General features: G+C 46.0%; 1 protein-coding gene across 1 annotated transcript; it reads left to right on the top strand.

Annotated features, from left to right (window-relative positions):
- The first annotated feature begins 13,458 nt into the window (after nt 1–13,458).
- Nucleotides 13,459–14,238, top strand: LOC133815156 (uncharacterized). The gene is made up of 2 exons (XM_062248026.1): nt 13,459–13,599; nt 13,690–14,238. Exons 1-2 carry the CDS (start codon nt 13,459–13,461, stop codon nt 14,236–14,238), a joined length of 690 nt encoding a protein of 229 aa, XP_062104010.1.
- The last annotated feature ends 221 nt before the right edge of the window (nt 14,239–14,459 follow it).

Below are 14,459 nucleotides of genomic sequence, written 5' to 3'. Positions count from 1 at the left end.
TAAGTGAAGATATTGACCCCCGAATAGGCGAGGACAGATTCGAGCTCCAGGCGATAGAGGAGCTCGAGGAAGTAAACATTGATCCACAGAATCCGTCACGAATGGTCAGGATCGGGAAGAACCTCTGTAGCCAGAGGAAGGCGGAGCTGACTACGTTTCTGCAAGATAACTTGGACGTATTCGCATGGTCGCACGAGGATATGGTGGGAATTAGCCCGAGTGTCATCATGCACACACTTCATCTGGATAAAAGCATTCCTGCCAAGTCCCAGAAGCAAAGGCGTCTAGGAACCACTTGAGCTGAAGCCCTAGAGGAAGAGGTATCCCGGCTCAAGAAATGCGGCTTTATCTGTGAAGCCAAGTTTCCAGTGTGGGTTGCCAACCCCGTGCTGGTTCCAAAGCCTAACGGGAAATGGTGGACCTGCATCGATTTCTCCGACCTGAATAAGGTCTGCCCCAAGGATTGCTTCCCATTGCCCAGGATCGACCAGTTGGTGGATGCCACGGCGGGGCACGAGCTCATGTCCTTTATGGACGCATACTCGGGCTACAATCAGATCGCGATGAATCCGGCGGACCAGGAGCACACCAGCTTCATGATCCCAACTAACGTCTATTGTTACAAGGTCATGCCGTTCAGTCTGAAGAACGCTGGAGCTACCTACCAAAGGCTAGTAAATAGAATGTTCGCAGACCAGATCGGAAAAAACATGGAAGTGTACGTTGATGACATGCTAGTCAAGTCAAAGATTGCCGATAACCATGTTTCTGACCTGGGAGAATGTTTTAAGATTCTACGGGAATATGACATGAGGCTAAATCCACAGAAATGCACTTTTGGAGTCGCGTCAGGGAAATTCCTAGGGTTCATAGTCAATACACGAGGAATCGAAGCAAACCCCGACAAGATCAGATCCCTGCTCGAACTTCCTTCTCCCAGGTCGCGAAAAGATGTCCAAGGCCTGACAGGAAGGGTGGCGGCTCTCAACCGGTTCATTTCCAAGTCCACCGATAAGTGTTTGCCCTTCTACAACCTGCTCTGAGGTAATAAGAAGTTCGAATGGTCAGTAGAGTGCAAAAGCGCATTCCTTGACCTGAAAGCACATCTGGCCGAGCCGCCCGTGCTATCCAAACCAAAGGCAGGAGAGCCTCTTTTTCTCTACCTGGCTTTCACTGAGGACGCAGCTAGTGCCGTGCTGGTACGAGAGGAGGACCAAGTTCAGAAACCAGTCTACTACATCAGCAAGAGACTTCTCGGTGCTGAGTCCCGATACCCGCTGATGGAGAAATTGGCGTTCTGCCTTATCACGGCTTCACGAAAGCTCAGGTCGTACTTCTAGTCCCACTCGATTCACGTCATGACCGATCAACCTTTAAGGCAGGTTTTGCAAAAACCTGAAGCATCGGGGCGTTTGATAAAGTGGGCCGTCGAGCTTAGTCAGTTCAAAATTCTGTACACTCCGCGAACTGCTATAAAAAGTCAGGCCCTGGCCGATTTTATGGCAGAATGCACGGGATTCCAGGAGGATCCCGCAGAGAACTCACCCCAAATAAGCTCGCCCCAGGCTTCGTGGAGGATCTTTGTAGATGGTTTGTCCAACGAGAACGGCTCCGGCGCTGGAATCATTCTGATATCTCCTGAGGGACATAGATTCCACTCGACGCTAAGGTTCGGATTCAAAGCCTCCAATAACGAGGCCGAATACGAAGCTTTGCTGGCAGGACTGAGGATAGCCCAGGAGTTGAAGGCGAGCTCCGTCCAGTGCTTCAGTGACTCCCAGCTCGTGGTAAACCAGGTTCTGGGCGAATATCAAGCACGAGGACCCAAGATGGCCGCCTATCTGGAAAAGGTGAAATCTGAGCAGTCCGCATTTGAGCGAGGATCGATCGAACAAATACCTCGGGAATAGAACGCTAATGCAGATGCTCTTGCCAAGCTCGCCACCTCCGGAGAGACAGAGACCTTGGGGTTGGTACCAGTAGAATTCCTGGAAAGACCAAGTATAGAAGGAACCAGGATGGATGTCGAGATGATCGACGCCAGGCCGACCTGGATAACCCCCATCCTTGAATATCTCGTCGAGGGCAAGCTGCCTGAAGGACGTAACGATGCACGGCGAGTTCTGTATCAAGCTCCTAGATATACTATAGTCGATGGTGTGTTGTACCGACGTGGGCATTCCCTACCTCTCCTCCGGTGCGTTCTTCCAAGTGAAGCAAAGGCCATCCTGCAGGAAGTGCACGAAGGATTTTGCGGAGACCACACTGGGGGGCAGAGCTTGGCCTTAAAGGTTCTCAGGCAAGGGTATTACTGGTCAACTCTGTCCAAAGACTCGATCTCATACGTGAAGAAGTGCGACAAGTGCCAGCGATTCGCTGCAGTTGCCCGAGCTCCTCCGGTCGAGCTGAAGATGATCTCGTCCCCATGGCCGTTTGCCGTATGGGGGATAGACTTGGTTGGCGCCCTCCCCACTGGAAAAGGCGGGGTCCGTTACGTCATGGTAGCCATCGACTACTTCACTAAGTGGGTTGAGGCAGAACCTTTGGCAACGATAACGTCCAAAAAAGTGCTTGACTTCGTGGTTAAGAGCATCATCTGTCGATTCGGCCTACCCAAGAAGATCGTTTCCGACAACGGCACTCAGTTCGACAACGACTTGTTCACCGAGTTTTGTGAAAGACATGGAATTATAAAAAGTTTTTCCTCCGTGGCCTATCCTCAGGCTAATGGCCAGGTCGAAGCTGTCAACAAGACCCTAAAGGCGAGCCTCAAGAAAAGATTAGATGAAGCGAAGGGGGTCTAGCCAGAACAGCTCCCCCAGGTCCTATGGGCTTACCGGACTTCGCATCGGACTCCTACGGGTCATACTCCCTTTTCCTTAACCTTTGGGAGCGAGGCAGTCCTCCCCGTGGAAATTAAGGTTCTTTCACATAGAGTCCAGTCTTACGACCAAGATCGAAACCACGAGCTCTTGCGCCATTCCCTCGATCTGGTCGATGAAGGGCGAGAGGATTCGCAACTCCAGCTCGCCCATTACCAGCAGAAAATCACTCGCTACTTCAACATCAAGGTCAAAAAATGCGCCTTTAGCGTGGGCGACTTGATCCTAAGGAGAGTTTTCCTCGCCGGTAAAGATCCTAAAGATGGAGTTTTGGGACCAAACTGGGAAGGACCATACCAGGTCATCAAAGTCATCAAGGAGGGAACTTATAAGCTAGCTCGACTTGATGGAGGGACGGTCCCGCAAACTTGGAACGCCATCCACTTAAAGAAATATTACCAATGATTCACTTGTAAGGCTTGGAAGGCCACTTTTTATAATGAAAATCAACCTTTTATGCATATTTGCAAGTGTAATATAAAGTAACCACGAAAGACCCTTTCCCAGTTACTTGGGGGGCATATGGTACCTGGATATAACCAGGTCCCCTTAACGACTTAGAAGTTGATTCATATCGATTGACCGTTGTTTTCTTAAAAACGCGAGATATTGGTAAGGGTTAATGATAACTAAGTCCTATCCTGGTTTTAACCGGGTCATAAAACTTAGAAGTTGATTTAAATCTATTGATCGTTGTTCTTCTTAAAGAGCTCGAGATATGGATAAAAGTTAACTCGAACTAAGTTTTCAAATTAAGTTCCTGGTCCTAACCGAGTCATAAAACTTAGAAGTTGATTTAAATCTATTGATCGTTGTTCTTCTTAAAGAGCTCGAGATATGGATAAAAGTTAACGCGAACTAAGTTTTCAAATTAAGTTCCTGGTCCTAACCGGGTCATAAAACTTAGAAGTTGATTTAAATCTATTGATCGTTGTTCTTCTTAAAGAGCTCGAGATATGGATAAAAGTTAACGCGAACTAAGTTTTCAAATTAAGTTCCTGGTCCTAACCGGGTCATAAAACTTAGAAGTTGATTTAAATCTACTGATCATTCTTCTCCTTAAAGAGGTCGGGATATGGATAAAGATCATCATAAGCTAAGTTTTTCAAAAGATTGTAACCAAAATATGTAAAGGCAAAAAAAAGAGATGATCAATTAAAAGCGTTAAAGAAAATTGTCTCGAGGTGAAAGCACCTCATGCAAAGGTTACATAAAAATTATTTAAAAAATATTGGGGGGGGGGGGGGGGGGGGGGGGGGGGCACAGGAAAAGAAATGCCCTAAGCTCCGCCAGGTGGGACCTTGGAGGTCGCCGTCTCGCCTCGCTCAATTGTGCCAGAACCATCCCCGGTCTCCGAGGGCGCCTCTTTCTCAAGGCGAGCTTAGAACTTCACCAGCAAGCACTCCTAGAGGCTCGCTGACATGAAGGAGAAGTCCGCATCCGGATTGTAGGCCCAGCAGTGGTAGAACAGATCTTCCATGGACTTTTCCGAAGTTGTCCGCTCGGCCTCTAGGGCATCCTGTGCAGCCTGGACCTCAGTCTTCGTAGCGTCTAGGTCCATCTTCGAGGTGGCAAGGGAAGACTCGAGCTCTTGAATCTTCGAGCGGGATTTCTCCAACTCGACCTGAGAGGCCGCCAAGGCATCCTTGGCCGCTTGCAGGGTAGTCTGATGCTCGTCCCTCATGTCCCCGAGCTGAGTTTTGGTCCTGACGATGCTCCGGTGAAGGGCGACAACGCTCTGCAAAGACGGAAAGACGATTGCCTTAGGAAAAAAGCACGGCAAAGAGTAACAAAGTAAAAAGAAAACCACAAAAGTTAAGGTTGGCTTACCGTCATGGCCATGCCTAGTGAAGACTCTAGCACGCCCACCGGGCTCATTGTCTCGATGGCCCGGAGCTCCTTCTCGGTGAACTTGTATATATGGCTGACGGCGTAGTTCGCTGACTCATACACCGTTCCCCGAAAGGCCTCGGGGATCTTCTCCAGGTCCTGGGGGTTGACTGGTATGCGCACATCGGAGGATACGATGGCCGAAGTCCCGACCTCCGTTACTGCGTCCCGGGCGGCGAGTGGAGCTCGCGGAGCCGGTGGAGGCATATTGCTTCCCCTTACAGCAGGAGGAACCGCTCCCGCAACCTGTGAAGCTAGGGCTTGATCCTTCTCCTTTGCAGGAGACTTGGTGGGAGTCCCGGCGACGTTCTTGGACATCCGGAGCCTTTTCATTCTTGGCCCACCTGAGGGATTCCCCCCGAAGACCGCACCTCGCAGGCTCTCCTCGGGCTGAGACATCTCATCTATCAAAATAAAAGCATGGTTAGTAAGAGTTTGCAACCATACAAACACAAAAAATAAGAGGTAATAAGTATATGAATACTAAGGGAATCCTACCCCCCGAGCTCGGGGAAGAATCTAAGTCGATTACTTCCCGAGCTGGCGCAAGTTCTGGGTCTGAGTCTGACTCGGGGCTAGATTCGTCTACATACTGCCTAAGCTCCGGAGCTACGTCACCCCTCCGGAGTGATGGCCATGTTCGAAGGTTGGTCCCATACTCCTCGAATAAGATCGACCTAAAGGCTAGGGTGTTATTTACTACTACGGTACCCCTAGGTCGGCTATCTTGGTAATCCAGCACTAGCCGGTCGACGCAATGGAGCAGGGTCGTGTTCAGGTTCGGATCCCTTCGGTGACGATGGACGATCTACCTAGGATTGAACCTAGCCAGCCGGGGGTCTGCAGTGGCCCTATCTAGACTCCTAAACAAGTAAGGGTTACCTTGGCCAGAAGGACCCGCGGCTGCTCCGGATTGGATCCTCTCCTCGCCCGTCACCAGGACGACCTCCAAGGTCCACTTCCTATTCCTCACGAGCGGAACTTCGTCGCCTTCGTCCTCCTCATTTTCGTCTTCCGCGACCTCCTCCACGACGATGGGTCTGGTGTCGCGAGCTGGGGGAAGCCCCCGGGGCCTCCTGAGGTTTAAAGTCTGATTCGGGAAAATCAGCTTGCAGGCTATCATCGTCTCGTTTGTTACGAGCACGCGGTAATCCTTCTCCCTGGGGGGCAAGCCCGCCAGCGTCTCGTATTGGGCCCCGAGGGTCACAGATTTCTCTGTCCTCATGAAGATGGCTGCAGAAATAGCCTAAGTTAGAAAGGGGTACGAGGGGAGCTAAAACGACACTTAACTTCCGAGCTAAGGAAAAAAGATACTTATGAGGACGATTGAAGTAGTGGAGCTCGCAATTCCTGAACCCCGTCGACATGAAGAATTGATCCTTGAAGTCGTTGGGGTGGCTGGGCAGCTCGATGACCGCAGCCATATTGGGGAATCGGGTTAAGTAGTAAAACCCGTCGCCTCGCCCCCGCTGGTCCGGGCTGGCTTTGAGGCAGAAAAAACATAAAATGTCCGCAGGAGTGGGAACCTCCCACTCGTGCTTCTGAAACAAATACCTCAACCCTCCCAGCAAGCGGTAAGAGTTGGGCGGGAGCTGAAACGGTGCCAACCTCACATAATTAAGGAAATCAGCAAAATACTGATCCAGTGGGAGGAAGGCCCCCGCCTTAAAATGTTCGCCGCTCCAGGCCGCGAACGATTCATTGAGCGGCGCACAGCTCCGCTCGCCATCTGCAACAGGTCGGGCCACCACAGACGCCTTCCCCAGAGCGATGTTGTGGGAAAGGAAGATCTTGTTGATCTTCACCTGGTCGGTCATTTTTGAGACGATCCTCTCCGCCTCAAAAAATGTATCAGGAGCCACCTCGAGCTCCTTCTCCACTACCGGCCCAAAGCGGGGGATCGGGGAGTCCGGTACCACCGCTTTGCCTTTGTCCTGCTAGGAGGCCGAGCTTCCGACGGTCTTCTGTGGGGCATTCCTTTTTGGTGCCATCTGGTCGCCTAACGAACAAAAGAAAACATTTCAGAAAAGGTGACCCAAGCGTGAGGAAAAATCAAATGTTCTTTGCACGAGCTGAGGTAAGCCCAGCCCGTGGAGAGTGAGACCACGCGGTTCTATGAACACGCGCCTGTGCTCCCAACAGATCCCTGACTACTCAGAATTCGTGTGTCAGGAGGGTCAGGATAGAATTTGCCTTGGGGGGAAAGTTTCAGTAGGCAAAAATTGCAAAACCGCCAGGAGGCGTGTTCCCTAAGCTACCCGGTTTTGCACCCCAAAAGTTCCAAAACTCCTACCCTGAAATGTTCCCCAGAAAAAGCATCCTGGAAACCATACTCTTAAGTGATTTCCTACAGCAAAGAAACCCTAACATAAAAGGGCTTTCACCCTCCGTATCCACAAAACCCAGTAAAACCTTGCATGCGACTACAGTAAAATTTTTACCTAAGCTATAGTGACATATATTTTCAAAACGCACAGGGTCAGGAAACTTACAGTGTTTGGCTGGAAGGTGGGTGAAGGTATCGCCTTGATGAAAGCTGCGTCGGTGTGTTGGCTTCCAAAGCTTTGAAGAAATCCGTGCGTCTGAGCTTCTTGAACACTGAAGGTAGCAGTCACAGAGGAGAGGGTTTGTTCTTCTGAAATGAAGAGAGAAGAAGGAGAGAAGTTTGGAAAATTTCGAATGAAAGGGTGGCCCATGCGTAGGGTGGCCACCCCTTTTTATATATGTGAAGGATCACGTGTAGAGGGCCTTTGGATGGCCCTGATGAAGGATCCGAGGCCCTCCACTCGAAATACGAAATGACGGCTGGGCATAGGCTAGGCCATTAAATGCGGTTCTTGTAAGATGTACCGTCACCAACCACGATGTTCCACGTATCCGGCGCCTGCATAGGTAGTGGAATATGAAGAGTTCATGGGGAAGCCTAAAAGCCCCTACTGTGGTCTTATATACGACGTAGTAGACCACGAGCAGGAGCTTGGGGGGCAGATGTATGCCCTGATTTTCCCACTGGCTGATTAGCAAGCCGAGCTGTGGACTAATCTTGATTAGTCCCATGGATGCCCCCAAGACTGGAGCTTCTGTCATTAGCTCGAGGAAGCCCCAAGGGCTCGCCTTCATTGCCCAAGACTGGAGCAGAGACTCTGAAGGCCGAAAGTCGAGTCAAGTATGCAGATCGTGGTACGAGCTGGATATGGAGGCTATGACCCTTTATGAAGGCAACACACGCAAGGTAAACGTGCATATATCAGGCATCACGTGTCTGATATGCCCCTGACTTCTCGAACACGCAGCAGGAACGTGCGTATTCAGACACCCACAACTGGGTTGGGCCGTGCGGCCCATTATCTCTTTACCTATCGATTTGACCACACTTATGTGTCAGGTTTAGGAATTAATCATGAATGTCACAGAATTGATATGACAGGCAAGAGGGTCATGGGATGACCTTCTTACCAACGTCCAGGTGCCTTCTCTTATAAATATGGAGACCCTGGGAGTTGATAAGGGGTTGGTTGAATGATCTCTTGTAAGAAACACTCTGTAATCAAATACCCAGTATATATCAATAATAGTGACTAGTGGAGTGGAAGGATTTTAACCTTTGAACCACTTAAAAACCGTGTCTTGAGTCACCTTTTCACTCTCTAAGATCATATATCTGTTACGGTTCTACATTTAGCACTAATCCCTTTCTCTTCTTCTCTTAATTATCTGTTGGTGAAGAACCGCGTCAACAGAGAGCTTAGGTGACGATGTGTACATATGCGGCTGCTCGACCACCACGACCGAGGTTTGAAAGAGGAACTAGGGTTAAACCCTATTTTTCCGCTTAGATCTGCTGGTTGTAAATATTTTCTTTTAATAGACCTTGAAATTATATTTTTGGGATCCCAATGTATATAATAAACGTTCTAATGAAACGTTATATCCTAACCAAAATTTTTAATCCCCAAACCGCTAATCATACTTAGTTACACAATTTTGGCCAAATGACTCGATTAGTGAGTTTGCTCTGTTTACAAGGCACACCGTAACGGTCCCTGTAGTTTAGGGCATTACAGTTGCCAGTTGAACTCACTTCCCCATCGCATAGGCGGGAGACATACGATCAGGGGAGGAGCCATCGACTAATAGAGGAGTCGCTCGATTTGATCGAAGAAAGACAAGAAAAGGCAAGTCTCTGAGTATTAGCACATCAATAAAAAGTGGCCAGATACTTCAACTCTAGAGTGAAAGATCAAAAATTCCAAGTTGGGGACTTAGTACTCAGGAGGGTGTTCCTAAACACTAAGGACACTACAGCAGGGGTACTAGGACCTAACTGGGAAGGGCCATACCTTGTGGAGGAGGTGATCCCACCAAGGAAGTACAAGATTGCTCGACTAAATGGAGAACTAATAAAAAATTACTGGAATGGTGAACACCTCCATCAGTACTATCAGTGAAACTTTTCAGCAGCGACACAAGTTTTAATTTGCAAATGTAGTATTTTTCAAAAATCTATGTAAAAACCATTGTGCTTCAATGAATGATTTAATTTCCTAAGTTTCTCTTAGTTCTTTAAAAAAAAATTCAACGAAGGACTTGTCCATTAGACCTGTCAACCCCATCAAATCATGTTCGATTCTGGTCCTTGAGGGGCCAATCGACCCATAAGATCCAAAAAAGATACAGGTCCTAGGACCTTGTCGCCAAATTAATTGATCATGTTCGATCTTGGTTCTTAAGGAGCCTATCGACCCATAAGATCCAAATGAGAGACTGGTCTGAGGACCTTGTCGCCAAACTATTTGATCATGTTCGATCCTATTTCTTGAGGAACCTATCGACCCACACGATCAACATGAGAGACTGGTCTGAGGACCTTGTCGCCAAACTACTTGATCATGTTCGATCCTGGTTCTTGAGGAACCTATTGACCCACACGATTAACAAGAGAGGCAGGTCCTAGGACCTTTTCGCCAAATGAATGGATCATGCTCATTCTTGGTTCTTGAGGAGCCTATAGACCCATAAGATCCAAATGAGAGACTGGTCTGAGGACCTTGTCGCTAAAATTATTTGATCACGTTCGATCCTATTTCTTGAGGAACCTATTGACCCATACGATCAAAAGTCAAGAGACTAGTCCGAAGACCAGTCACCATCATCGAATCATAATCGAATCTGGTCCTTAAGGGACTGGTCGATAATTTGATCTAAGACAATTTACAGGCTCGATTAGCCCATCTATACCCGGTTGGTCCAACATAGACACTTCTGTATACAATCATTATAACGAGTACACGAGAGATTACGTAGATCGTGATGGACACTTGCTATACAATATGCATCTGTGTATAGGTATCATCACTACTGAGTATGAAACCATCATCGACTACCAATCAGGGACAAGCATTTGCTGCTTGCATCATTGGGTGAAAAGGATAGTATTATGTGTCTAAATCCTCGAAGCAAGGCATGGTCAAATAGCAAGTGGCCAAGGCTTTAAAACCTATGATTACTTGGGGGCATACAGTACGTACCAATCGGGTATGCATGAGCAATGAGGGCGTGACCTTAAGTACTAAGCAAGCTCAAGTTTTTCAAGGACATTCGTTCAACATATGTTCTGAAAAAGCAAAAAACAAAAACAAAAAAGGCATTGGTAGGGAGATTCCTAGCCATGTCCCTTATGGGGTGGTCAGCTAGTCCATCAACCCTATAGGGTGGTTGACCTATCACCCATGGGGTGGTTGACCTAACCATTTTGTTCATGGTACTTGGTGAAGTATTGTACTACTCACATTACCATGGTTGTTAGCATGAAAAATGTAAAAGAGTAAGGTTAGTATGGCATGCCAAATACATGTGTTCAGAGTATACTAATACTTGAATGAATGTGGGTTGTGAGTAGATATACTTAGTAAGCATTGGAAATAAAAAAATTTCAATCAATAAACTGAGTACTCATAACAAAAAAGCATAAAGGCATAAAATGTCATATGTAAAAATTGTCAAGTACAAGGTACCCCACTAATGGCATGAAAGGAAAGATAGAATAAAGGACCAAGAAGACTAACTAGGGATAGGAGTATCATATGAAAGACCACCCTGAGCCTCGGTAACCTCACGAGCTAGACACCTCCTAAGCTCATTCACTCGCGTCTTCTCGGGAAGGAAATCCAAGTTCAAATTTTTGTTGGACTTCCAGATCAAGTAAAAGCAAGAGAAAGTTGTCTCTGAATACTCCTCTCGAGCCTTGTCCCGGGCAGCTTTGGCCTCTTGCTCCTTCTCGACAAGATCATTCTTCCACAATTGTTCTATGTCAGCAATAACCTTCTCTTTCTCGGCTTCAGAGTGTTGGAGCTGATCGACAAGTTTCCCCTCCATCTGAGTTATCCTGAGAGTCAACTCGATTAATTCCTGTTGTTTGAGCTCCACGACACTACGGAGGGTGTTGATCTCCTCACCCTTTGAAGCAATTCCAGCATCCCTAAAGCCAAGAATGTGCCCAAGGTCTAGCACCTCTTGGTGGACAGTATCAAGCTCAGAACAAAGGTTGGAGAGCGTAGAGGTATACTCCACAGACCTATCACGGACATGAGAGACTAGCATCAGTGCCTGCAAAAAACATACAATTGTTAGATAAACCTCAGAGCACAAGCTAACAAGGCAAGAAAAGAACTGTAAAGGACTCACACTCTAAATGTCTAGGAGTGACTTCGTTAGAATGGTGTTCAAGTCCTCATTCTTAATACCATTAAAAGTTGTTGTCGTCTACTCCAGATGAGATGCTCGGTCCGTGAGGGCACTTAAGTTCCACATAGCAGATTGATGTGGCTCGGATAAGGGGAGATGGCGCATCAAGAAGTAATGCATGCCATACCGAAAGTGAGCACCAGAACGAGGACATTGGCTAGTGCTCCTTGTTAGGAAAAATAGCTTTTGTCTCAATGGAAATGGTAAGAAAATTACAACTCTATGCAAAAATATTACTATAGACAAGGATTGATTAAATAAAGTGTTACAACTCTATAACTGAAAATACAAATGAACAAAAGAAGAAGAAGAAGAAGAGAATAGTGAAATACAACTCTAAGCAAAAGATTACAAATAAAGTAAAGTGTTTGAAACAAAAGAAAAGAAAAGATTACAACTCTTAAATAAGAAATACAAGTAAATAGAGAAGAAGAATATAAAGATGAGAAGCAATAGAATAAAAGAAAGGAACAAGAAACAAAAGATAAACAACTCTCACTCACACTACCAAAGTGAAAAGTGTTGGGGATCACCAACTTGAACAAGGTTTGAAACCTTTGTCCAAAAGCTTATTTCCCCCTAACTCAAGCAGTAAGGGATCTCTCACAGATTATAGGAAATGCTTTATGGAATTATCAAGCCTCAAGGTGTTTCTAGTCAAGTGCTCTAATGGATAGAAATGTTGTGTCTTTCAAGTGAGCTACAGGCTCCTATTTATAGATTTTAGAGACACCCTTTTCAAATTCCACCAACCCCCATGACTGTTACCAATGATTAATTGGATTATTATGGAATTAAAAATGAGATTTGGGAGTTATTTGGGTTTTTGGATCCGTTCAACAAAGATTGAAAAAACTGAAAAAATGGCCTGTAATACACCTGTGGCCGCGGCCACTGCTCTCTGTCCCCCAGGCCGCGGCCACCAACATTCAGTGGCCGCGGCCATTGACCATTTTCAGCACACATTTTTGTGCTGTTTTTCCAAACGGTTCCAAACCCCCTAAACACATTATTGGGGTTAAAATCATATCTCTAACAGCCATTTATCATATGGCTTTATGAAATTCATCTCAATATTGTGTAACACCAAATTTACACAATAAAGGGTACTATTTGGAAGTTACAAATTTGTAACACCAAATATGTTACATATTTGGATATATCTCATATTTCTAAATATTGTAACTCTCTATTATATGTTACAATATGTGACACTCTTCGTCACATTTGTGTAATCTAAAACATTATATTATAATATAATATAATATTACATTATATTATAAAATAATATAACACTCCTGACTACTTCCACATTCCGGAAGACGTCTTCGATTACAGCTCAGGGGGCGAGTCCATGGTCGAGGACTAAAGTCCATCCCAATTTTCCTTAAATAAATGTTAATGAATAAAATAGGACTTCTTTTAAAAACCCTTAAAAATTTATTGATTCTTTTATGGTTTTATTTAAACACTTTGTTGGATGTTTGAAATTATGGGGTAATTTTTAGCAAACTTTGGATATTATGGTTTAATATTTTCTCTCTTGCAAACTCTAAATGGTGTGGATATGGGAATGTATGAAAACTTTCACGAATTACTATAAGTAATCAAACCATTATGTGATTTATCCTCTCTTATGACTTTCTTTTGGTTCCTTAGAATTTCAAAATGTCGATAAGAGGAAGAGGGAGAGGCTGAGGAATAGATGCCTCAGCAAGTCCCAACGCTGTAGAAATCCCTGATCTGAGGATGCCACCAGCATAACCAACAATCCCAACTGAACCGACTGTGGATTTGGCTGTAGAAATAGCAAGATTGAGGGAATAGTTGAGGTAAAGGGATGAGGAGTTGGCTAAAGCCAGACAAGTACCCCAAGCACCCCAGGTACCGGTGGCACAGCATGAGCCTCCAATACCACCACAGGCACCACTGCCTATGGCTTATGGATTTGAGCCAGTGTGAGCATTTTAGGAAGCAAGCCCCACCTAGTTTTGAAGGGAAAGCTGACCCTATGGTAGTAAAATTTTGGTTGAAGTCTGTAGAATCTTTCTTTGATCACATGGAGTTGAACGATCATCAAAGGGTTTCATGTGAAGCTCACCTACTCAAGTTGGACGCAAGAATATGGTGGGATGTGGTGAAACAGACTCATAACTTGAACACTATGACCTAGACAGACTTTGTTCAATCATTTGGCAAGAAGTACTTCATTGCAACTGTATTGGCAACCAGAGTGGACGAGTTTGTGACTTTGGTTCAAGGGAGCCTTTCTATTACCGACTACGCAATGAAGTTTGACAGGTTGGCTAGGTTTGTATCTGAAATCGAACCAACTGATGCCATGGGGGTCCAAAGTTTTATGAAGGGACTTAAGCCAATGATTGCTAGAGATGCCAAGATGACCAGTGCTGAGGTGGTTAGTTATGCTGAGGTTTTGAAGGCACTTGAAGTAGAGTACTTGGAGGACAGTATATGGAAGGATAGTGTTGCAAGAAGGGAGGCCAATGGAAACAAAGGCTTCCATGAGGTCAATAAGAGGAAGGCCTATGAAGGGCAGAGTAGTGGCAATGACAAGAAGCCTAGACCCCTGACCACAAATGGAAATAATCACAACAATCATAACAACCACAACAACTATAACAGTCACAACAATGATCGTAACCGTGGAAATCACCAAGACAACAAAGTTGAGCACCCCATCTACCCTAAATCCTCGCGATGACATTTGGGGGAATGTCAGGCCAGCACCAACCAATGTTACAAGTGCGGAAGAGAGGCCATCTGAAGAAGGATTACCCACAGTGGAAAGCAAGGTAGGGCAGTAACTGCAACCTAGTGTCAGCAAGTGTTTTTTCATTGACCTAAAAGGAAGCAGCCAATAGTAACTTCGTGGTCATAGGTCAGCTCTCTATTTCTGGTATGATATGTAGAGTTTTTATTAAT

Source organism: Humulus lupulus, chromosome 2, assembly GCF_963169125.1.
Source record: "Humulus lupulus chromosome 2, drHumLupu1.1, whole genome shotgun sequence".
NCBI classification, from domain to species: domain Eukaryota; kingdom Viridiplantae; phylum Streptophyta; class Magnoliopsida; order Rosales; family Cannabaceae; genus Humulus; species Humulus lupulus.
Note: the sequence above shows the minus strand (reverse complement) of the source record. Positions and strands in the feature narration are given on the sequence as shown.